Genomic DNA, 24,919 nt, shown 5'->3' with positions numbered 1-24,919 from the left:
TGTCTTGTTTTATTAATAGTCGGAGGAGAAGGCATTGCGGTATTCTCACTGGATTAGTAAACCAAAGACAAGGGATAATGTTCTGTGGATCCTGGGTTCGAATCCTACCATGGCAGCTGGTGACATTTGAATCAAATAAAATCTAGAATTAAAAGTCTACTGATGACCATGAAACGATTGTGACTTGTCGGAAAAACCCACCTGGTTCACTAGGGAAGGAAATCTGCCTGGTCTGGCCTTCATGTGACTCCAGAGCCACAGCAATGTGGTTGATTCTTAACGTATCTCTGAAATAGCCTAGTAAGCCACTCAATTCAAGGGCAATTAGGGACGGGCAATAAATGCTGGCCCAGCCAGCGACGCCCACATCCCATGAAGTAAAAAAAAGAGTTGCTCTGGCAACCAAATGAATGGAATGAATGCAATTGATTACCCCAAATATGGAAACTTCCCATTCTACCTCATCCAATTTTAATTACCACATATCAGCAGCATCATTCATAACGATGCTTCAATGAGTGACTCAAAACAGGAGACAAGACAATAATGATATCTATGTCAACGTGGCTACTCTATGAAATTATATTGTATTTTTAAAAGACAAAGCTTTACCCTGCCTTGCCCTGATTCATTACAGAGGAATATCTACCTTCAGGAAAACATTAGAGACATGTTATCTCTAAAATTACACTAATATCCCTTCCTAGAACTGCACAAAACCACTTTATATTTCCATAGAATCCCTGCAGTGCAGAAAGAAGCTGTTCAGCCCATCAAGTCTGCACCGACTCTCCGAAAAAGCATCCCAGCCAGGCCCTCCCCACCACCCCATCCCCGTAACCCCACACATTTACAATGGCTAATCCACCTACCCTACACATCTTCGGACACTAAGGGACAATTTAGCATGGCCAATCCACCCAACCTGCACACCTTTGGACTGTGGGAGGAAACTGGAGCCCCTGGAGAAAACCCACGCAGACACGGGGAGAATGTACAAATTCCACACAGACAGTCACCCGAGGCGGGAATTGAACCTGGGTTCCTGGTGCTGTGAAGCAGCAGTGCTAACCACTGTGCCAACGGTCTACAAAGGACGAAAGGAACCCTGACTCCTCTAATAAACTCAAGATTCCAGTCCTGGCAAAATACATCCTTTGTCTAACAGGAGAGACAGTGGGAGGTACGTCACATGACCTCTGTCCAAGCTGCTGGAACCTGTAATATGGCCAAGTGGACCTGACCTCAGTCAGCCTACCATTTTACACCTAATAGGGAACAGCAGAAAGAGACCATGTCCCGGTAAAAGGCCCGACCCTCATCGACACTGAACGACTGAACTTCAAAACTCCTGTCTTGGTGCCTACAAGACTAGGATAGGATCAGTCAAGCTAGGAAAGTGTTTATTTGGAGTAAGGGCAATTATGAGGCTATTAGACAGGAAATTAGAGGCATAAATTGGAAGGAGGTTTTCTCAGGGAAATGTACAGAAGAAATGTGGCAAATTTTCAAGGAAAATTTGTCTGGAGCTCTGCACAGCAACGTTCCAATGAGACAGGGGAGTTATGGTAGGTTACAGGAACCATGGTGCACGGAAGCTGTAACGAATTTAGTCAAGAAGAAAAGATAAGCCTACAAAAGGTTCAGGCAGCTAGGTAATGTTAGAAATCTAGAAGAGTATACGACTAGTAGGAAGGAACTTAAGAGGGAAATTAGAAGAGCAAGAAGGGGTCATGAGAAGGCCTTGGCAGACAGGATAAAGGAAAACTCCAAGGCATTCTACAAGTATGTTAAGAGCAAGAAGATAAGATGTGAAGGAGTAGGACCTATCAAATGTGACGGTGGGAAAGTCTGTATAAAACCGGCAGAATGGCAGAGGTAGTCAATGAATACTTTTACTTCAGTATTCACAGTGGAAAAGGATCTTGGTAGTTGCAGTAGACTTGCAGTGGACTGAGAAGATTGAGCATGTGGACATTAGAAAAGAGGATGTGTTGGAGCTTTTGAAAAGCATCAAGTTAGATAAATCGCCGGGACCAGATGGGATGTACCCTAGGTTACTGTGGGAGGCGAGGGAAGAGATTGCTGAGCCTCTGGCGATGATCTTTGCGTCATCAATGGAGACGGGAGAGGTTCCAGAGGATTGAAGGATTGCAGATGTGGTTCCGTTATTCAAGAAAGGGAGAAGAGATAGCCCGGGAAATTATAGACCAGTGAGTCTAACCTCAGTGGTTGGTAAGTTGATGGAGAAGATCCTGAGAGGCAGGATTTATGAACATCTGGAGGGAATTGTATGATCAGAAATAGCCAGCACGGCTTTGTCCAAGGCAGATCATGCCTTACGAGCCTAATTGAATTTTTTGAAGATGTAACTAGATACATAGACGAGGGAAGAGTGGTAGATGTAGTTTATATGGATTTCAGCAAGGCGTTTGATAAGGTGCCCCATGCAAGGCTTATTGAGAAAGTGAAGGGGCATGGGATACAAGGGGACATTGTCTTGTGGATTCAGAACTGGCTTGTCCAGAGAAGGCAAAGAGTGGTTGTAGATGGGTCTTTTTCAGCATGGAGGTCGGTCAGCAGTGGAGTGCCCCAGGGACCTGTTCTGGGACCCTTGCTCTTTGTGATTTTTATAAATGACCTGGATGAGGAAGTGGAAGGATGGGTTGGCAAGTTTGCTGATGACACAAAGGTTGGTGGTGTTGTGGATAGTGTAGAGGGATGTCAGCAGTTGCAACGAGACATAGATAAGATGCAAGACTGAGCGAAGAAGTGGCAGATGGACTTCAACCCAGATAAGTGTGTGGTGGTTCATTTTGGCAGGTCGAATAGGATGAAAGAATATAATATTAAGGGTAAGACGCTTGGAAGTGTGGAAGATCAGAAGGATCTTGGGGTCCGGGTTCATAGGACGCTCAAAGCAGCGTTGCAGGTAGAGGCTGTGGTTAAGAAGGCGTATGGAATACTGGCCTTCATCAATAGAGGAATTGAGTTTAGAAATCGGGAGATAATGCTGCAGCTGTATAGGACCCTGGTCAGACCCCACCTGGAGTACTGTGCCCAGTTCTGGTTGCCTCATTACAGAAAAGATGTGGAAGCCATAGAAAGGCTGCAGAGGAGATTTACAAGGATGTTGCCTGGATTAGATGGCATGCCTTATGAGGATAGGTTGAGAGAGCTAGGTCTTTTCTCCTTGGAGAGGCGAAGGATGAGAGGTGACCTGATAGGGGTGTATAAGATGTTGAGAGGTATTGATAGAGTGGATTCGCAGAGGCTTTTACCCAGGGCTGGAATGGTTGCCACAAGAGGTCACAGGTTTAGTGTGCTGGGGAGTAGGTACAGAGGAGATGTTAGGGATAAGTTTTTCACTCAGATGGTGGTGGGTGTGTGGAATCGGCTGCCGGTAGTGGTGGTGGAGGCGCTTCGATAGGGTCTTTTAAGAGACTTTTGGATAAGTTCATGGAAGTTAGTAAGATAGAGGGTTATAGGTAAGCCTAGTAGGTAAGGACATGTTCGGCGCAACTTGTGGGCCGAAGGGCCTGTTTGTGCTGTAGCTTTTCTATGTTCTAAGACTAATTCTTCCCCACATTCCTTCTCCATACTTCTGGGAATACTGATCATCCTGAAACATTTGTCTGCTGCCCTCTGAAGGAACTCACCATGGGACTTTGGATTCTGGACTCTGGTAAACCCATCACTCTGGTTTTTATTGTGGTCTTTGCCCTGTACCCCTTTTCCTTCCCCTGTTGCTTGTTTATTGTATAAGTGCAAGACGGGGCAGACAACGCGAATCCCCTTGCCCACATGATTTGTGTGTGTGTGCGTGTGAGAGAAATAAAGCAACCTTCTTATTTTACCTTAACTTGAGTTTGCTGTGGGGTTATTGGGAGAGGATCGAAACACTCCAAACCGAAGGATTGGGGAAAAGATGCCACCATTTATAAAGGGGGAAATCAAAAATCACGTTTACGGATGGGTCGTGAAAGGAGAAATCAAGGACTGTTTAAGTTAAGCTCCTCCTTTCGTAACATAAGGATCCTGCATGTGAACCTGATTTCAAAGATTAAATTAAAAGCGGAGAGTTCCCTTTCCTGAATTTCTCTTTAATTGTCACATTGGAGAGTTTGATAATTACTTCCCTGAGTTGGAAATCCCCTCAGTTCTGTAAATTCCAGGTTAGTTCCTGCCATTAATATAGTGTTTCTACAGACCTTGACCAGCAGGAGGCACTGACAGAGCACAATTGGACAATCCCAGTCTCTTATATTCAACCTCCAAAACTTACTGAATAAACAGGAATAGGAGACGAGGGAACAGCAATGTCGGCGTTGCTCCTCATAGCCACACTACCTCTGAATACAGCACATGACTGCCCTGCATTTTTATCATCTAAACCATGAGAAGGCAAACCATGCACCTCTGACAGTGCAGCACTGTCAGTCCTACCCCAGCTCACCCAGCAGCGAGGCTCTCCCTGTCCAACTTTTCCTCATAAAACAACCTGCCCATTCTAGGTCATTCTAATCTGAACTGCTTCCGTACATGTATACATTCCTTCCTAAATAAGGAGACCAATACTGCAGATGTGGTCTCACTGTACTCTATAGGTGGCATGGTGGCATAGTAGTTAGCACTGCCACCTCACAGTGCCAGGGACCCGAGTTTGATTCCCAGTCCGGGGTCACTGTCTTGAGTCTGTATGTTCTCCCCATGTCTGCGTGGGTTTCCTCCGGGTGCTCTGGTTTCCTCCCACAGTCCAAAAGACATGATGGGTTAGTTGCATTGGCCATGCTAAATTCTCCCTCAATGTCCCCAAACAGGTGCCGGAGTGTGGAGACTAGGGGATTTTCACACTAACTTCACTGCAGTGTTAATGTAAGCCTACTTGTGACACTAATAAAAAAAACTTAAATTACTGAAGCATAACCTCTCTACTTTTTTATTTAATTCCCCTTGTAATAAACGATAATGTTCGATTAGAGTAATAGAGTCATACAGCACAGAAACAGGCCCTTCGGTCCACCATGTCTATGCCGACCATCAGATACTAATCTATACCAATCCCATTCACCGACATTTAGCTTTTCTAGTTACTTGCTGTACCAACATATTAACCTTTTGTGATCCATGCACTGACACACACATCTCTCTGCATCTCAGAGCTCTGCAATCTCTCACCATCTATTTTCAAGCCACGCCAATATGACATTTCCTATTCCATGAGCTTTTATTCTCTCCAGTAACCTTTGATGTGGCACCTTATCAAATGCCTTCTGGAAATCTAAGTACACCACATTCACTACTTTATTCACAACATATGTTACCTCTTCAAAGAATTCAAATAAATTGGTTAAACATGATTTCCCTTTCAGAAAACCAGATTGACTCTGTCTGATTACCTTGATTTATTTCTAAGCGCCCTGCTGTAACATCTTTAATAATGGCTTCTAACATTTTCCCTCTGACGGATGTTAAGCTAACTCGTCTGCTTTCTGTCTCCCTCCCTTTTTAAATAAAGAAATTACATTTGCTATCTTTCAATCTAATGGAACCTTCCCTGAATCTAGGAAGTTTTGGGAAATTAAAACCAATGCATCAACTATCTCATTAGCACCTTCTTTTAAGACTTTAGGGTGATGTCCATCCAGACCCGGGGATCTGTCAGCTCCCAGACCCAACAATAATTCCTTCCACCGTTTCATTTCCTCATTCACAGCTATTTCTGGGATGTTACTTGTATCCTCCATCGTGAAGATTAATGCAAAATACCTGTTTTATTCATCTCCGTATTTTCCATTACCAATTCCCCAGGCCCACTTCCTATATGACCAAAGCTCACTTTGTTATTGAGTCAGAGAATCAAAAAGGGCAGTAAAGGCCCTTCAGCCCATCTTTTCTTTGTAATATTTATAGAAGCTCTTACAATCTGTCTTTATATTTCTGATTAGCTTTCTCTCGTACTCCAATTTGTCCCTTCTTATTAATCCTTTAGTCATTCTTTGCTGTTTTTTATATTCACTCCAATCTTCTGACCTACCGCCCATCTTTACGCTATTAGATGCTTTTTCTTTCAGTTTGATACTATCCTTAACCCTTCAAGTTAATCATGGATGGTGGAACCTCCCCTTGGAATTTTTCTTTCTCATTGGAATGCATCTATTCTGCATATTCTGAAATATCCCCTTAAATATCTGCCACTGCATCTCTATTGACCTATCTCTTAACTCAAGTGCCAATTCACTATAGCTAGCTCTGCTTTTATCCCATCATAATTGCCCTTATTTAAGTTTAAATCACTTTTCTTATGCATTTACAGGACGTGGACTTTGCTGGCTAGGCCAGTATTTATTGCCCCTCCCCCATTGCCCTTCAGAAGGTAGTGGTGAACTGCCTTCTTGAGCCCCTGCAATCCATTGGGTTTGGATGCGAGTGGGAACTGCTGTTCTTTTCCTCCCAGGTGGTAAAGGTCACAGGTTCGGAAGGTAAAGGAGTCTTGGTGAGTTCCTGCAGTGCATCATATAGATGTTTCACATTGCTGCCACTGTGTATCAGCGGTGGCGGGAGTGAATGTTTATGGATTGAGTGCCAATCAAGCGGGGCTGCTTTGTCCTGGATGGTATCAAACTTGAATGTTGTTGGAACTGCACCAATCCGGGCAAGTGGAGAGAATTCCATCACACTCCTGACTTGTGCCTTGTAGATGGTAGGCAGGCTTTGAGGAGTCAGGAGGTGATTACTCTCCACAAAGTTCCTAGCCTCTGACCTGCTCTTGTAGCCACAGGATTTATGTGGCTAGTCCAGTTCAGTTTCTGGCCATTGGTAACCCCCAGGATGTTGATAGTGGGGGATTTAGTTACACCATTGAATGTCACGAAACACGGTTAAATTCTCTTTGCTGGAGATGGTCATTGACTGGTATTTGCGTGGCGCTAATATTACATGCCATTTATCAGCCCAAGCCTGGATATTTTCCAATTCTTGCTGTATTTGGATATGGACTGCTTTTATAGAATCCTACAGTGCAGAAGGAGGCCATTCAGCCCATCAAACATGCACCGATCACAATCCCACCCAGGCCTTATCCTCATAACCCCATGTATTTATCCGAGCTAGTCCCCCTGACACTAAGGTGCAACTTAGCATGGCCAATCCACCTAACCCACACATCCTGAGACTGTGGGAGGAAGGAAACCGGACTACCCAGAGGAAACCCACGCAGACACTGGGAGCATGTGCAAACGCCACACAGACAGTGACCCAAGCCAGGAATCGAACCCGAGTCCCTGGCGCTGTGAGGCAGCAGTGTTAACCACTGTGCCACGGTGTCGCTTTGTTACCTGAGGAGACACGAATGTTGCTGAACATTGTGCAGTCATCAGCAAACATCCCACTTCTGACCTTTTGATGGAAGAAAGGTCATTGATGAAGTAGCTGAAGATGGTCGGGCCTAGGACACTACCTTGAGGAACTCCTGCAATGATGCGCTGGAACTGAGACGATTGGTTTCCAACCACCATAATTATCTGTCTTTTTGCTGGATATTACTTCAATCAGTGTTGGGTTTTCCCCCCGATTCTCATTGACTCCAGTTTTACTGGGGTTCCTTGATGCCACACTCGGTTAAATGCTGCCTTGATGTCAAGGGCAGTCACTCACCTTTGGAGCTCAGCTCATTTGTCCATGTTTGGACCAACACAGATATTAAAATATTTGCAAGTATTGCTACTTTACCTGTCTCCTGTGCCACGCTGTCTTCATGACTGTCCTCATGACTGTCCTCATGTCCCACATACCAATACATCTCAGCAGTGGTTACTTCACTGATCTCCAAGGTGAAATCAGCCACAGGGATGTGACCTCAACTCATTGCACACACACTATCCAAAGTTCCCAGGAAGGATCTTCAGCAACATTTAATCCCTATTAAAAAATACAAATGTTAATCAGTTATTTTGCCACCAGTTTGGCCCTATTACCTCTCCAAGAGAGGTTCTTCCACCCACACTGCTTCTTGCTCACACTGTCCAAGGCGAGTTATAATACGGAACCATCGCTCATCTGGGGTCAAAATCCATGCGCCTGATTTTCTGAGCAGTGTATTTTAACCCTGGTATGGACATACTCAAAATGTTTGTTTTCAAATAACCCACTCGAAAGATTTGGTTAAGTCAGGATGCCCAAATCTATGTTTAATCCAAGAACACAAAATAGCCAAGACAGAAAACATACTTACACAGCAGAGTATGATTTAATTGGATTTGATTTATTATTATCACCTGTATTGAGATACAGTGAAAAGTATTGTTTCTTGTGCACTATACAGACAAAGCATACTGTTCATAGATTACATAGGGGAGAAGGAAAGGAGAGGGTGCAGAATATCGTGTTACAGTCATAGCTAGGGTGCAGAGAAAGATCAACTTAATAAGAATAAGATTTTCAACAACCTATGTTGGTCTATATGGCCCAGCCTTTATATGAAGAAAATAGATAACAGAAGATTGTTCAATCTTTAAGAACAGCTTAAGAACTGTTCTTAAGAACAGGCCTAAGAGCAATTTAGGCCTATACTCACTAGAGTTTAGAAGAATGAGAGGAGATCTAATTGAGTTATGTAAGATGATAAAGGGTATTGACAGGGTAGATGTGAAGAGAATATTTCCCCTCTGTGGGCATTATAGAATGAGAGGCCATAGTTTTAGGCTGAGTTTTAGACTAAGGGGTGACTGATGCGCTATCAATTAGGCAAAGACTACTTGTGTGCCAATACAACTGAAGGCTTTTATTCATAACAGAATCAGGAGCACATCCCAACAGGTAACCGACCCGAACTGAACAAGGGGGAGGAGACAGCCACCTTTATACTAGTTGACAAGGGGAGGAGCCGAGCCGGCAGGGGATGTGTCCAGGCATAACAAATACACAACTGAAGTCCACCACATTCACCCCTCCTTTAAAAAAACAACACGGGGTGAAGCAGAAACAATATCACAAGTCCAGACGAACCGGTGGCTTGATCCGCCGTCGCGATCGTCGTAGGGCAGGTTGCAGAGTCGTCCGAGCAGGGAGCGGTGTCAGCCCAGGCTCCATGCAGTGAGCGTTGAGAGGAGGCGCCAGGTGGTGTGAGGCGGACCCATCCGTCGTCCCGTCCAGTAGTCGGGTACTGCGTGGCGACGGCACCGGCGACTCAAGCGAGCTGTACATAGGGGTGAGGGGAGTGAGCTGTGGCCCTGGTGGTGTATGGAGAACAGTGGGAACTGGGGCTGGGGGGTGGAGGGCCATAGTGGGCTCTGGGCGCACAATATGGGAGACTGGGACTGAAGGGGGAAGGGGCGTAGTGGCCTCTGGGCTCACAACACAAGGGACAGTGGGGCGGAGGGACGTGGGGCCTCAGGGGCACCTGCGGGTGCCAAGTCACGGACAGAGACCGTGTCCTCCCGCCCGTCAGGGCACGCTACATAAGTGTATTGAGGATGCTTGGATAGGCCGCAAAAGTCGCATTTGGGCCCCGCTGGAACTGCCGTCGCGGTGGAACCGTCGCCGGAACGGGATGTGGGGTAGGCCCCGAGATTGCGGGAGGCCGCTTCTAGCGATTCAGCCATCGTGGCCGTTTTCTGGAGATCCAGGCCATCCTGTTCAAGCAGACACTGCCGGATGTAAGTAGACTCAACACCCGCGACGTAGGCGTCCCGGATCAGGTCCTCCGTGTTCTGAGCTGCTGAAACAGCCTCACAGTCACAAGCTCGAGCTAGGACCCGCAGGGTGCGCTGAAATTGGGCGCACGATTCTCCTGGCTGCTGCTTGCGGGTAGCCAGGAGATGTCTGGCGTAGACCACGTTAGGGCTCTTTCGAAACTGCCCTTTTAAGAGTTCTATAGCGTCCGCGTATGGAGTAGCGTCCCGGAAGATACCGTAGACTGCATCGCTTACCCGGGCGCGGAGCACGTGGAGCTTATCACCGTCTGAGTCGACGACTGCAGCGGCGTCGATGAATGCTTCAAAGCAGTCCAGCCAATTGTCAAATTTATCAGAGACTCCGACCTCTTGAGGGTCTATTGTTAACTTGTCGGGTTTTAAAAGCTGCTCCATGTCGGTCAAATGTTATGAATAAAATTGATGCGCTATCAATTAGGCAAAGACTACTTGTGTGCCAATGCAACTGTAGGCTTTTATTCATAACAGAATCAGGAGCACATCCCAACAGGTAACCGACCCGAACTGAACAAGGGGGAGGAGCCGAGCCGGCAGGGGATGTGTCCAGGCATAACAAACACACAACTGAAGTCCACCACAGTGACATATTTAAAATAGGAATGAGGAGGAATTAATTCACTCAATGGGCTGTGAATCTAGGAATTCACTACCCCAAAGTGCAGTGAACACTGGAACACTAAATAAATTTGAGCAGACAGATAGGTTTTTAATTAGTAGCAGGATGAAGAGTTATAGGGAGAGGGCAGGAGAGTAGAGATGAGGTGGAGACTAGATCAGCCATGATCATGCTTAACGGTGGAGCAGGCTCGAGAGGTTGAATTGCCTACTCCTGCTCCGAGTTCTCATGTGCTTCAGGTGTTATCCTTGTGTTATTTTACAGATATCCTGCTCCACGTAAATGGAAAATACTAACTGGCAAATTGAACATAATATAGATTTTTCTTTTCCAATTGGTGGTCAGGTTGGAAAATCCTTTTCAAGCAGATTGTTCAAGTTGCAATGACACTTTTTGGACAACACCATTTGAACATTACAGCCAATCTCAAGTCTTGCGTCTGTTTTAGGTCATAGACCATTTACTCAGGATTGTAACTATGGCAACTGTAACAGTGTGGAAACATCTGTTATCACTAATAACAATAACGATGGAAACATTCTGGATATTTCTCTTGAATGTATTTTTTATTCAGACATCTAGCAAACATCTTTATCAAAGGGAACTTTCAGCGCATGCTCTGGACTATACTTATTCATGAGGCATATTCTGATCAAGTTAAAAGGAATGATATTTGGGGACTTTTTCAGAGATGTTGCTTTCTCAGTGACAAGGTATTTCACTCAGGAATTGTTGCTGGAAAACAGGGATATATGGTCACGCTAAGTACAAACAATAAATCTAGATGCGGCCTAACTGCAAGCAGCCGCCATAATTGAGGCGCTGGTGTCAACCATCAGCCTTGCTTCCTATTTACACACTTCTCCTTTTTGCTTTGTGGTTTTGTAGCTGACAGTCTGAACTGAACTCCTTCCAAAACTGGTCCAAACGCAAAATGAAACAGAAAGCAACAAACAAGAAAAGAGCCAATTGGAAAGAATGTGAGAGAGAAGAGGGAACAACTTCAAGGTGGTCATTCCTAAAAGACGAGTACCAGAGAATGAAACACCAAAACAAACACTGACACAGAAACAAAACTCTCTGACTGCAGGAATTCCAGACAGAAAATCATAGACTGAAAATACTCAGCAGCTCAGACATCTCATTATCAATATTCTGACGAGACTATTTCACCCCTAATTTAATAATGGCCCATTCTCTGAAAACAAGTGCCCTTCTCAAGTAAGTGCAAAAAATTGCAACTTTACCTTCTCACAGTAACTTCATTGCAGTGTAAGCCTACCTGTGACACTAATAAATAAACTTTTAAACTTTTCTCCCTTCCCACCATCCAGAACCTCAAATACTCCTTCCAGGAGGAACAGTACCTTACACCTACTTCTTTCAATTTAGTATACTCATAGAACATAGAACAATACAGCACAGAACAGGCCCTTCGGCCCACGATGTTGTGCCGAGCTTTATCTGAAACCAAGATCAAGCTATCCCACTCCCTATCAACCTGGTGTGCCCCATGTGCCTATCCAATAACCGCTTAAATGTTCCTAAAGTGTCTGACTCCACTATCACTGCAGGCAGTCCATTCCACACCCCAACCACTCTCTGCGTAAAGAACCTACCTCTGATATCCTTCCTGTATCTCCCACCACGAACCCTATAGTTATGCCCCCTTGTAATAGCTCCATCCACCCGAGGAAATAGTCTTTGAACGTTCACTCTATCTATCCCCTTCATCATTTTATAAACCTCTATTAAGTCTCCCCTCAGCCTCCTCTGCTCCAGAGAGAACAGCCCTAGCTCCCTCAACCTTTCCTCATAAGACCTACCCTCCAAACCAGGCAGCATCCTGGTAAATCTCCTCTGCACTCTTTCCAGCGCTTCCACATCCTTCTTATAGTGAGGTGACCAGAACTGCACACAATATTCCAAATGTGGTCTCACCAAGGTCTGTACAGTTGCAGCATAACCCCACGGCTCTTAAACTCCAACCCCCTGTTAATAAAAGCTAACACACTATAGGCCTTCTTCACAGCTCTATCCACTTGAGTGGCAACCTTTAGAGATCTGTGGATATGAACCCCAAGATCTCTCTGTTCCTCCACAGTCTTCAGAACCCTACCTTTGACCCTGTAATCCACATTTAAATTAGTCCTACCAAAATGAATCACCTCACATTTATCAGGGTTAAACTCCATTTGCCATTTTTCAGCCCAGCTTTGCATCCTAACATGCTGGAAATAATCAGACAAGAGCAGCAGAGACAAGGGAACACCAACACCTGGAGGTTCCCATGCAAGTCACTCACTATCCTGACTTGGAAATATATCACCGTTCCTTCACTGTCACTGGGTCAAAATCCTGCAATTCCCTCCCTGACAGCACAGTGGGTGTACCTACACCACATAGACCGCAGCAGTTCAAGGCGGCAGCTCACCACCACCTTCTCAAGGGGCAATTAGGGATGGGTGGTAAATGCTGGACCAGCCAATGACAGACATCCTGATCCAATAAATGAAGATGAAAAGTGTTCAAAGTTAAATAAGGGGAATTAATTGGGCACGAAATCAGAGCGAGCTAAAATAAAAAATGCAGCTCATGGTACGGTCTCCTCTATACTGGGGAGATGGGGCACAAATAGTACGAGTGCTTAGCTGAACACCTTCATTCAGTCTGACCTCAAACTGCCAGCAAGCATCATTTTAATTCTCCATCCCACTCACTCTCGGTCCATTCTGACCCCTCGGTCAAAGAACAAAGAAAATTACAGCATAGGAACAGGCCCTTCGGCCCTCCAAGCTTGCACCGACCATGCTGCCTGACCTAACTAAAACCCTCTACGCTTCTGGGAACCATATCCCTCTATTCCCATTTCATTCATGTATTTGTCAAGATGCCCCTTAAAAGTCACTACCGCATCCGCTTCCACTACCTCCCCCGGCAACAAGTTCCAGGCACCCACCACTCTCTGTGTAAAAAATCTGCCTCGTTCATCTCTTTTAAAACTTGCTCCTCGCACCTTAAACCCATGTCCCCTAGTAATTGACTCTTCCACCCTGGGAAAAAGCTTCTGACTATCCACTCTGTCCATGCCTCTCATAATCTTGTAGACTTCTATCAGGTCTCCCCTCAACCTCCGTCGCTCCAGTGAGAACAAACCAAGTTTCTCCAACCTCGCCTCATAGCTAATGCCATCCATACCAGGCAACATCCTGGTAAATCTTTTCTGTACCTCTCCAAAGCCTCCACATTCTTCTGGGAGTGTGGCGACCAGAATTGAACACTATATTCCAAGTGCGGCCTCACTAAGGTTCCATAAAGTGCCAACATGACTTGCCAATTTTTAAACTCAATACCCCGGCCGATGAAGGTAAGCATGCCATATGCCTTCTTGACTACCTTCTCCACCTGCATTGCCACTTTCAGTGACCTGTGTACCTGTACACCCATAGAACATAGAACAGTACAGCACAGAACAGGCCCTTCGGCCCACGATGTTGTGCCGAGCTTTATCTGAAACCAAGATCAAGCTATCCCACTCCCTATCATCCTGGTGTGCCCCACGTGCCTATCCAATAACCGCTTAAATGTTCCTAAAGTGTCTGACTCCACTATCACTGCAGGCAGTCCATTCCACACCCCAACCACTCTCTGCGTAAAGAACCTACCTCTGATATCCTTCCTATATGTCCCACCATGAACCCTATAGTTATGCTCCCTTGTAATAGCTCCATCCACCCGAGGAAATAGTCTTTGAACGTTCACTCTATCTATCCCCTTCATCATTTTATAAACCTCTATTAAGTCTCCCCTCAGCCTCCTCCGCTCCAGAGAGAACAGCCCTAGCTCCCTCAACCTTTCCTCATAAGACCTACCCTCCAAACCAGGCAGCATCCTGGTAAATCTCCTCTGCACTCTTTCCAGCGCTTCCACATCCTTCTTATAGTGAGGTGACCAGAACTGCACACAATATTCCAAATGTGGTCTCACCAAGGTCCTGTACAGTTGCAGCACAACCCCACGGCTCTTAAACTCCAACCCCCTGTTAATAAAAGCTAACACACTATAGGCCTTCTTCACAGCTCTATCCACTTGAGTGGCAACCTTTAGAGATCTGTGGATATGGACCCCAAGATCTCTCTGTTCTTCCACAGTCTTCAGAACCCTACCTTTGACCCTGTAATCCACATTTAAATTAGTCCTACCAAAATGAATCACCTCACATTTATCAGGGTTAAACTCCATTTGCCATTTTTCAGCCCAGCTTTGCATCCTATCTATGTCTCTTTGCAGCCTACAACAGCCCTCCACCTCATCCACTACTCCACCAATCTTGGTGTCATCAGCAAATTTACTGATCCACCCTTCAGCCCCCTCCTCTAAGTCATTAATAAAAATCACAAAGAGCAGAGGACCAAGCACTGATCCCTGTGGCACTCCGCTAGCAACCTGCCTCCAGTCCGAAAATTTTCCATCCACCACCCTCTGTCTTCGATCAGATATGATGTGGAGATGCCGGCGTTGGACTGGGGTAAACACAGTAAGAAGTTTAACAACACCAGGTTAAAGTCCAACAGGTTTATTTGGTAGCAAAAGCCACACAAGCTTTCGGAGCTCTAAGCCCCTTCTTCACTCACCTGAAGAAGGGGCTTAGAGCTCCGAAAGCTTGTGTGGCTTTTGCTACCAAATAAACCTGTTGGACTTTAACCTGGTGTTGTTAAACTTCTTACTGTATTAAATTAGTATGGCAGGGGGGTGGGAACCAGAGCAGTAGGTCAGCAGGAGAAATAACTGAGGGAGAGCTACGGACTAAGGCCAGTAAGATTAAGAGGAAGAGCAGGCAGGGAGTAGTTTTTGAACACAGTGGGACTGGTGGTCTGAAGTGCATTTGTTTCAATGCGAGGTGTATAACAGCTAAGATAGATGAACTTAGAACTTGGATTAGTATTTGGAACGATGATGTTGTTGCTATTACAGAGACTTGGTTGAAAAAGGGACAGGATTGGCAGCTTAACTTTCCAGGATTTAGATGCTTCAGGCAGGATAGAGGGGGATGTAAAAGGGAGTGGCATTACTGGTTAAGGAGAATATCACAGCTGTACTGAGGGAGGACACCTCGGAGGGTTCAGGCAGCGAGGTAATGTGGATAGAGCTCAGGAACAGGAAGGGTGCAGTCGCAATGCTGGGGGTTTATTACAGGCCTCCCAACAGCCAGTGGGAGATAGAGGAGCAGATATGCAGACAGATTTTCGAAAGATGCAAAATCAACAGGGTTGTGATGGGTGATTTTAACTTTCCCTATATTGACTGGGACTCACTCACTGCTAGAGGCTTGGATGGGGCAGAATTTGTAAGCAGCGTCCAGGAGGGTTTCTTGAAACAGTATGTGAATAGCCCAACTCAGGAAGGAGCCATATTAGACCTGGTATTGGGGAATGATGATGTGGAGATGCCGGCGATGGACTGGGGTAAACACAGTAAGAAGTTTAACAACACCAGGTTAAAGTCCAACAGGTTTATTTGGTAGCAAAAGCCACACAAGCTTTCGGAGCTGCAAGCCCCTTCTTCAGGTGAGTGGAAATTCTGTTCACAAACAGAGCATATAAAGACACAAACTCAATTTACATGAATAATGGTTGGAATGCGAATACTTACAACTAATCCAGTCTTTAAGAAACAAAACAGCATGAGTGGAGAGAGCATCAAGACAGGCTAAAGAGATGTGTATTGTCTCCAGACAAGCCAGCCAGTGAAACTCTGTGGGGGTTACAAATAGTGTGACATGAACCCAATATCCCGGTTGAGGCCATCCTCGTGTGTGCGGAACTTGGCTATCAGTTTCTGCTCAGCGACTCTGCGCCGTCGTGTGTTGTGAAGGCCGCCTTGGAGAATGCTTACCCGAATATCAGAGGCCTAATGCCCGTGACCGCTGAAGTGCTCCCCAACAGGAAGAGAACAGTCTTGCCTGGTGATTGTCGAGCGGTGTTCATTCATCCGTTGTCGCAGCGTCTGCATAGCACTTCAATTTTCCGTTATTCTGAAGTAACAGAGCACCAACCCCTGGAGGTGAAGATTGGAGTGTGTAGTCACAGCCACTAACACTAATGTGCCGTACAGTCACTGGCATCCAGAGTGCAGGGTGCTGAGAGCGATTACTCCGAATGCTTCACACTGGAACCAGGAGCTGAACCTTCTGGAGGCTGGTGAGAATTATAAAAACCAGGGCAAAATAATACTGCAGTTTGCTTAACAGGATCAATTAGTTTAATTTCAGTGCTGGGGTAACTTCTAGAAACAACTTTCAAGAAAAACATTAATAGTCACAGTGACAAAAGGGTTAATTAAGGAAAGCCAGCATGGATTTCTGAAGGGAAAATCATGTTTAACTAACATACTGGAGTATTTAGAATCCATAGAATCCTACAGTGCAGAAGGAGGCTGTTCAGCCCATCGAGTCTGCACCAACTACAATCCTACCCAGGCCCTATCCTCATAACCCCATGCATTTACCCTAGCTAGTCCCCCTGACACTAAGGGGCAATTTAGTATGACCAATCCATCTAACCTGCATATCTTTGGACTGTGGGAGGAAACCGGAGCACCCGAAGAAAACCCACGTAGACACGGGGAGAATGTGCAGACTCCGCACAGACAGTGACCCAAACCAGGAATCGATCTTGGGTCCCTGGCGCTGTGCTAACCACTGTGCCACCATGCCACCCTTTAAAGAGGTAAACAGAGAGGGTTGATGAGGGCAATGCTGTTGATGTGGTGCACATGGACTTCCAAAAAGCATTTGATATAAAGGGATGTATATATATATATATAAATGCATGTAGGAATCATACAGCAAATGGTAGACCACTTAGGAGTATTGACAGGCAGAGAGATCTGGGCGTACATGTCCACTGATCACTGAAAGTGGCAACGCAGGTGGATAAGGTAGCCAAGAAAGCATACGGCATGCTTGCCTTCATTGGTCGGGGCATTGAGTATAAAAATTGGCAGGTCATGCTGCAGCTGTACAGAACCTCAGTTAGGCCTCATTTAGAATATTGTGAATTTAGAATTCTGGTTGCCACACTATCAGAAGGATGTGGATGCTTTGGAGAGGGTATGGAAGAGGTTTAACAGGATGTTGCCCGGGGTCTGGAGGGTATTAGCTATGAGAAGAGGTTGGATAAACTCAGTTTGTTCTCACTGGAACAATGGAGGTTGAGGGGAGACCTGATAGAGGTTTACAGGATTATGAGTGGCATGGACAGAGTGGATAGTCAGATACTCTTTCCGAGGTTAGAAAAGTCAAATACTAGGGGACATAGGTTTAAGGTACCCTCTGTGTAAAAAACATCCCTCTGATATCCGAGTTATACTTCGCCCCTCTCACCTTGAGCCTGTGACCCCTCGTGATTGTCACCTCCGACCTGGGAAAAAGCTTCCCACTGTTCACCCTATCTATACCCTTCATAATTTTGTACACCTCTATTAGGTCTCCCCTTATTCTCCGTCTTTCCAGGGAGAACAAGCCCAGTTTACCCAATCTCTCCTCATAGCTAAGACCCTCCATACCAAGCAACATCCTGGTAAACCCTCTCTGCACTCTCTCTAAAGCCTCCACGTCCTTCTGGTAGTGCGGCGACCAGAACTGGACGCAGTACTCCAAATGTGGCCTAACCAGCTTTCTATACAGCTGCAACATCAGACTCCAGCTTTTATACTCTATACCCCGTCCTATAAAGGCAAGCATACCATATGCCTTCTTCACCACCTTCTCCACCTGTGCTGCCACCTTCAAGGATTTGTGGACTTGCACACCTCTGTGTTTCTATACTCTTGATGGCTCTGCCATTTATTGTATAACTCCCCCCAACATTAGTTCTTCCAAAATGCATCACTTCGCATTTATCTGGACTAAATTCCATCTGCCATTTCTCCGCCCAATTTTCCAGCCTATCTATAGCCTGCTGTATTGCCCGACAATGTTCATTGCTTCCGCAAGTCCAGCCATCTTCGTGTCATCCGCAAACTTGTTGATAACACCAGTTACACCTTCTTCCAAATCATTTATATATAACACATAAATAGCAGAGGTCCCAGTACAGAGCCCTGCGGAACACCACTGGTCACAGACCTCCAGCCGGAAAAAGACCCTTCGACTGCTACCCTCTGTCTCCTGTGGCCAAGCCAGTTTTCTTCCCATCTAGCCACCTCTCCTTGTATCCCATGAGCCTTAACCTTCTTAACAAACCTGCCATGAGGGACTTTGTCAAATGCCTTACTGAAATCCATATAGACGACATCCATGGCCCTTCCTTCGTCAACCGTTTTTGTCACTTCCTCAAAAAACTCCACCAAATTTGTAAGGCACGACCTCCCTCTTATAAAACCATGCTGTCTGTCACTAATGAGATTTTCCATTCTAAATGCGCATACATCCCGTCTCTAAGATAGCGGCATTTAAGGGGCAACTAGACGAATACATGAATAAGGTGAGAATGGAAGGATATGGACTCCGTAAGTGCATAAGGTTTTAGTTTAAGCAGACATCATGATTGGCGCAGGCTTGGAGGGCTGAAGGGCCTGTTCCTGTGTACTTTTCTTTGTTCTTGGATGTGGACAAGGTAGTGGACCGAGGGGATGGGTGGGAGAGGCCTTGGCATAGTGGAATTGTCACTGGACTAGTAATCCAGAGATCCAGGGCACTGCTCCGGGGACCCACGTTCAAATCTGACCATGACAGATGGTGAAATTTGAATTCACTGGAGGACTTGTCAGCAAAGTTACAGCTCATGGAATTAAAGGGGCAGGAGCAACGTGGATATGGAATTAGCGGAGTAACAGGAAACATAGTGCAGTGGTTAATGGATATTCTTCAGGCTGGAAGGAGGTTTGTAGTGGAGTTCCTCAGGGATCAGTGTTGGGACCCATGCACTTCCAAGACCTAGGCCTTTGTGTCCAGGGCATAATTTCAAAGTTTGAGGATGATACAAAACTCGGAAGCATTGTCAGGAGGGTAGTGTAAACTTCAAAGGGACATGGACAAGCTGGTGGGTGAGTGGATAGGTGGGGGAGGCAGTGGTAGTTTCACTGGACTAGTAATCCAGGGATCATGGCTAATGCTCTGGGGACCAGGGTTCAAATCCCACCATGGCCGATGGTGAAATTTGAATTCAATGAAAAAAATCTGGGATTACAAGTCAAACGATAACCACAATTGTCGAAAAAACCCATCTGGTTCACTGATGTCCTTCAGGAAAGGAAATCTGTCGTCCTTACCCGGTCTGGCCTACATGTGACTCCAGAGCCGCAGCAATGTGGTTGACTCTTAACTGCCCTCTGAAATGGCCTCGCTGTAAATGCTGGCCCCAGCGACACCCAGATCCAATGAATAAAAAAAAAAGTTCAATGCAGAGAAATATGAAGCAATTAATGAGATGATATAAAATAAAGGGTATAATACTAAAGGGGGTGCAGGAGTAGAGAGTCCTGGTTACAGGACAGTAGAGAGCATGGTTAATAAAGCATGCAATATTCTATGCTTTATTATTGGGGACACAGAGTACAAGAGCAAGGAGATTGTTTGTCAAAGATGCTAGTTGGGTCACAGCATAATTATACAGTTCTGGGTGCCGCACTTTAGGAAGGATGTGAATTCATTGGAGAGAGTGCAGAAAAGATTTATGAGAATTGTTCTAAGGATGAGGAATATCAGTTGTGCGGATTGATTGAAGAAGTTTATGATTGTTTTCTTTCATAATGGCTACCCACAGCAAACTCTAGCAGCCCTCCCCACCTGGCCAGATGTTGCTGTCCTATCTGACTTTCTTACATCTGTGATTCTTCTGTAAGTTTCTAGAAGAGAGATTCTCATCCAGAGGTTGCTTCTCCAACAGAAATTTGACCTGTTCTGATTTTGCTACCTCTAAAAGATCCAATGGCAAAGAAAATCATAAGAAAAATTAAAATAGAAAAGTAACAAAGGACAAAGAGAAATTGAAAATAAAGGAAATAAAGCAGAGGAGAGAAAGAAGGGAAGAGGTGAGATGCTGACAGAAAGAACAGTGAGACCAATGGGAATCAAGGAGAAGTAAAACCATTCCAATTCTGCCAGTCACCCTATTATAGAAAGGATATTATTAAAGGATATTATTAAACTAGAAAGAGTGCAGAAAAGACTTACTTAGGATGCTACCCAGACTTGATTGATTGAGTTATAAGGAGAGGCTGGATAAACTGGGACTTTTTTCTCTGGAGCGTAGGAGGCTGAGGGGTGATCTTATAGAGGTCTATAAAATAATGAGGGGCACAGATTAGCTAGATAGTCAATATCTTTTCCTGAAGCTAGGGGAGTCTAAAATGAGAGGGCATAGGTTTAAGGTGAGAGGGGAGAGATACAGAAGTGTCCAGAGGGGCAATTTTTTCACACAGAGGGTGGTGAGTGTCTGGAACAAGCTGCCAGAGGTAGTAGTAGAGGCGGGTACAATTTTGTCTTTTAAAAAGCATTTAGACAGTTACATGGGTAAAATGGGTTTAGAGGGATATGGGCCAAATGCGGGCAATTGGGATTAGCTTCGGGGTTTAAAAAAAAGGGCGGCATGGACAAGTTGGGCCGAAGGGCCTGTTTCCATGCTGTAAACCTCTATGACTCAGTGGATCAACGATCCACACCCCCTCTGCCCTCCTGACTCCTTCCTGGGGTATAATCACCCTCCTCCCACACACCTTTCTGAATGACTCACTCTTTTTAAGCATTGACAGGCTATTCACTTGCAGGGGCTTCACAGTTGAACCCAAGCTTGTCCTAATCCACAGTCCCTGATGGAATGGGAATGCTGGACAATTATCCCACTCTATTTCACCAGGATCTCATGGACAATCGCAGGATCCTTATTGTCAGCCAGATACTAACGGGGGGAGCCTGCCACAGAGTCTTGTGAGTTGTGTGGTCTTAGAACATAGAAAAGCTACAGCACAAACAAGCCCTTCGGCCCACAAGTTGCGCTCCCCTACCTACTAGGCTTACCTATAACCCTCTATCTTACTAACTTCCATGAACTCATCCAAAAGTCTGTTAAAAGACCCAATCGAATAGTATGGATGAGCAGAGAGATCTGGGTGTCCATGTGCATAGATCCCTGAAAGTTGGCACCCAGGTTGATAGGGTTGTTAAGGCGGCGTACAGTGTGTTAGCTTTTATTGGCAGAGGGATTGAGCTTCGGAGCCAGGAGGTCATGCTGCAACTGTACAAAACTCTGGTGCGGCCGCATTTGGAGTATTGCGTACAGTTCTGGTCGCCGCATTATGGGAAGGATGTGGAAGCATTGGGAAGGGTGCAGAGGAGATTTACCAGGATGTTGCCTGGTATGGTGGGAAGGTCTTATGAGGAAAGGCTGAGGGACTTGAGGCTGTTTTCGCTAGAGAGAAGAAGGTTAAGAGGTGACTTAATAGAGGCATACAAGATGATCAGAGGATTAGATAGGGTGGACAGTGAGAGCCTTTTTCCTCGGATGGTGATGGCTAGCACGAGGGGACATAGCTTTAAATTGAGGGGTGATAGATATAGGACAGATGTTAGAGGTAGGTTCTTCACTCAGAGAGTAGTAAGGGCGTGGAATGCCCTGCCTGCAACAGTAGTGGACACGTCAACATTAAGGGCATTTAAAGGGTCATTGGATAAACATATGGATGATATTGGAATAGTGTAGATTAGATGGGCTTTAGATTGGTTTCACAGGTTGGTGCAACATTGAGGGCCGAAGAGCCTGTACTGCGCTGTAATGTTCTATGTTCCATGTATCCGCCTCCACCACCACGACTGGAAGCCGATTCCACACACCCACTACCCTCTGAGTGAAAGACTTACCCCTAATATCTCCTCTGTACCTACTCCCCGGCACCCTAAACCTGTGACCTCTTGTGGCAACCATTCCAGCCCTGGGTAAAAGCCTCTGAGAATCCACTCTATCAATACCTCTATCAGGTCACCTCTCAACCTTCGCTTCTCCAAGGAGAAAAGACCTAGCTCTCTCAACCTATCCTCATAAGGCATGCCATCTGATCCAGGCAACATCCTTGAAAATCTCCTCTGCACCCTTTCTTTGGCTTCCACATCCTTTCTGTAATGAGGCAACCAGAACTGGGCACAGTACTCCAGGTGGGGTCTGACCAGGTCCTATACAGCTGCAGCATTATCTCCCGATTTCTAAACTCAAATCCTCTATTGATGAAGGCCAGTATTCCATACGCCCTCTTAATTACAGCCTCTACTGCGACGCTGCTTTGAGTGTCCTATGAACCCGGACCCCAAGATCCTTCTGATCTTCTACACTTCCAAGCGTCTTACCCCTAATATTATATTCTTTCATCCTATTCGACCTGCCAAAATGAACCACCACACATTTATCTGGGTTGAAGTCCATCTGCCACTTCTCCACCCAGTCTTGCATCTTATCTATGTCTCGTTGCAACTGCTGACATCCCTCTACACTATCCACAACACCACCAAACTTTGTGTCATCAGCAAACTTGCCAACCCATCCTTCCACTTCCTCATCCAGGTCATTTATAAAAATCACAAAGAGCAAGGGTCCCAGAACAGATCCCTGGGGCACTCCACTGGTGACCGACCTCCATGCTGAAAAAGACCCATCTACAACCACTCTTTGCCTTCTCTGGACAAGCCAGTTCTGAATCCACAAGACAATGTCCCCTTGTATCCCATGCCCCTTCACTTTCTCAATAAGCCTTGCATGGGGCACCTTATCAAACGCCTTGCTGAAATCCATATAAACTACATCTACCGCTCTTCCCTTGTCTATGTGTCTAGTTACATCTTCAAAAAATTCAATTAGGCTCGTAAGGCATGATCTGCCTTGGACAAAGCCGTGCTGGCTATTTCTGATCATACTATTCCTCTCCAGATGTTCATAAATCCTGCCTCTCAGGATCTTCTCCATCAACTTACCAACCACTGAGGTTAGACTCACTGGTCTATAATTTCCCGGGCTATCTCTTCTCCCTTTCTTGAATAACGGAACCACATCCGCAATCCTCCAATCCTCCGGAACATCTCCCGTCTCCATTGACGACGCAAAGATCATTGCCAGAGGTTCAGCAATCTCTTCCCTCGCCTCCCACAGTAACCTGGGGTACATCCCATCCGGTCCCGGCGAATTATCTAACTTGATGCTTTTCAATTATCTAACTTGATGCTTTTCAAAAGCTCCAACACATCCTCTTTCCTAATGTCCACATGCTCAATCTTCTCAGTCCACTGCAAGTCTGTACTGCAAAAACCAAGGTCCTTTTCCACTGTGAATACTGAAGCAAAGTATTCATCGAGGACCTCTGCTATTTCTATCAGTTTTACACAGACTTTCCCACCGTCACATTTGATAGGTCCTACTCCTTCGCATCTTATCTTCTTGCTCTCAATATACTTGTAGAATGCCTTGGGGTTTTCCTTTATCCTGTCTGCCAAGGCCTTCTCATGACCCCTTCTTGCTCTTCTAATTTCCCTCTTACGTTCCTTCCTACTAGTCGTATACTCTTCTAGATTTCTAACATTACCTAGCTGCCTGAACCTTTTGTAGGCTTTTCTTTTCTTCTTGACTAAATTCGTTACAGCTTTCGTGCACCATGGGGTCTCATTGGAACGTTGCTGTGCAGAGCTCCAGACAAATGTTCCTTGGAAATTTGCCACATTTCTTCTGTACATTTCCCCGAGAAAAGCTCCTTCCAATTTATGCCTCTAATTTCCTGCCTAATAGCCACATAATTGCCCTTACTCCAAATAAACACTTTCCTAGCTTGACTGATCCTATCTCTCTCCAATGCTAATGTAAAGGAGATAGAGTTATGATCACTATCCCCAAAATGCTCTCCCACTGAGAGATCTGACACCTGCCCAGGTTCATTCTCGAATACCAAATCAAGTACAGCTTCTCCTCTTGTAGGCTTATCCACATACTGTGCCAGGAAGCCCTCCTGAACACACCTAACAAACTCCTCCCCATCTACACCCCTTACCCTAGGGATATTCCAATCGATATTTGGGAAACTAAAATTCACTGGTCTTATCCCAGTGAATAGTGAAGTGATCCCTGCATCAGTGCCGGAATGTTATAGGAGTGACTCATTCACACACAGACCGTGTTATCCTGGCTTTTACTGTGGATGACTGCATCGACTTCTGACTTTAACCAAAATGTGGATCACAGTTGATGACACCCTGTGCCTTACAGAAACCTCTGTCTGGCTTCTCAAACCACCATCAGGCTGCTGTGGCCATCATCACTAAATCCCACCCGGATCATCCCCCCTCATACTCAGACATCTCCTCCTTTGAGTTCCTCACTCGATTCCAGCACACTCCCTCTAAAATTTTCACACTCTCCCATCTATCCAAAGTGTCTCCTATCTCTCCATCGTCTATCCTTCCTTTCCTCCCTCGCTCTTTGTAATGAGTTACATCTCATTTTACTATTTCAATTTCAATCCATTTCACATTCTCCCTTTTGATCTGACTGTGGTCTGGTCCCCCTATCATTTCCTTAGCGTCAGGACCACCCCGACCTTACCCTCTTCCCATTGT

At 45.5% G+C, this 24,919-nt stretch overlaps 1 protein-coding gene across 1 annotated transcript in view; it reads right to left on the bottom strand.

The window, feature by feature from the left end:
* Window positions 1-24,919, bottom strand: part of lrrk1 (leucine-rich repeat kinase 1) — a 207,451-nt gene that overhangs the window by 173,675 nt on the left and 8,857 nt on the right. The window contains exon 2 of the mRNA XM_078241595.1: window positions 7,732-7,920. Coding sequence (XP_078097721.1) covers window positions 7,732-7,801 — 70 coding nt within the window. The 5' untranslated portion in view covers window positions 7,802-7,920. The remainder of the gene's footprint in view (window positions 1-7,731; window positions 7,921-24,919) is intronic.

The sequence above is a fragment of the Mustelus asterias genome, chromosome 24 (assembly GCF_964213995.1).
Source record: "Mustelus asterias chromosome 24, sMusAst1.hap1.1, whole genome shotgun sequence".
NCBI lineage: Eukaryota > Metazoa > Chordata > Chondrichthyes > Carcharhiniformes > Triakidae > Mustelus > Mustelus asterias.
Note: the sequence above shows the minus strand (reverse complement) of the source record. Positions and strands in the feature narration are given on the sequence as shown.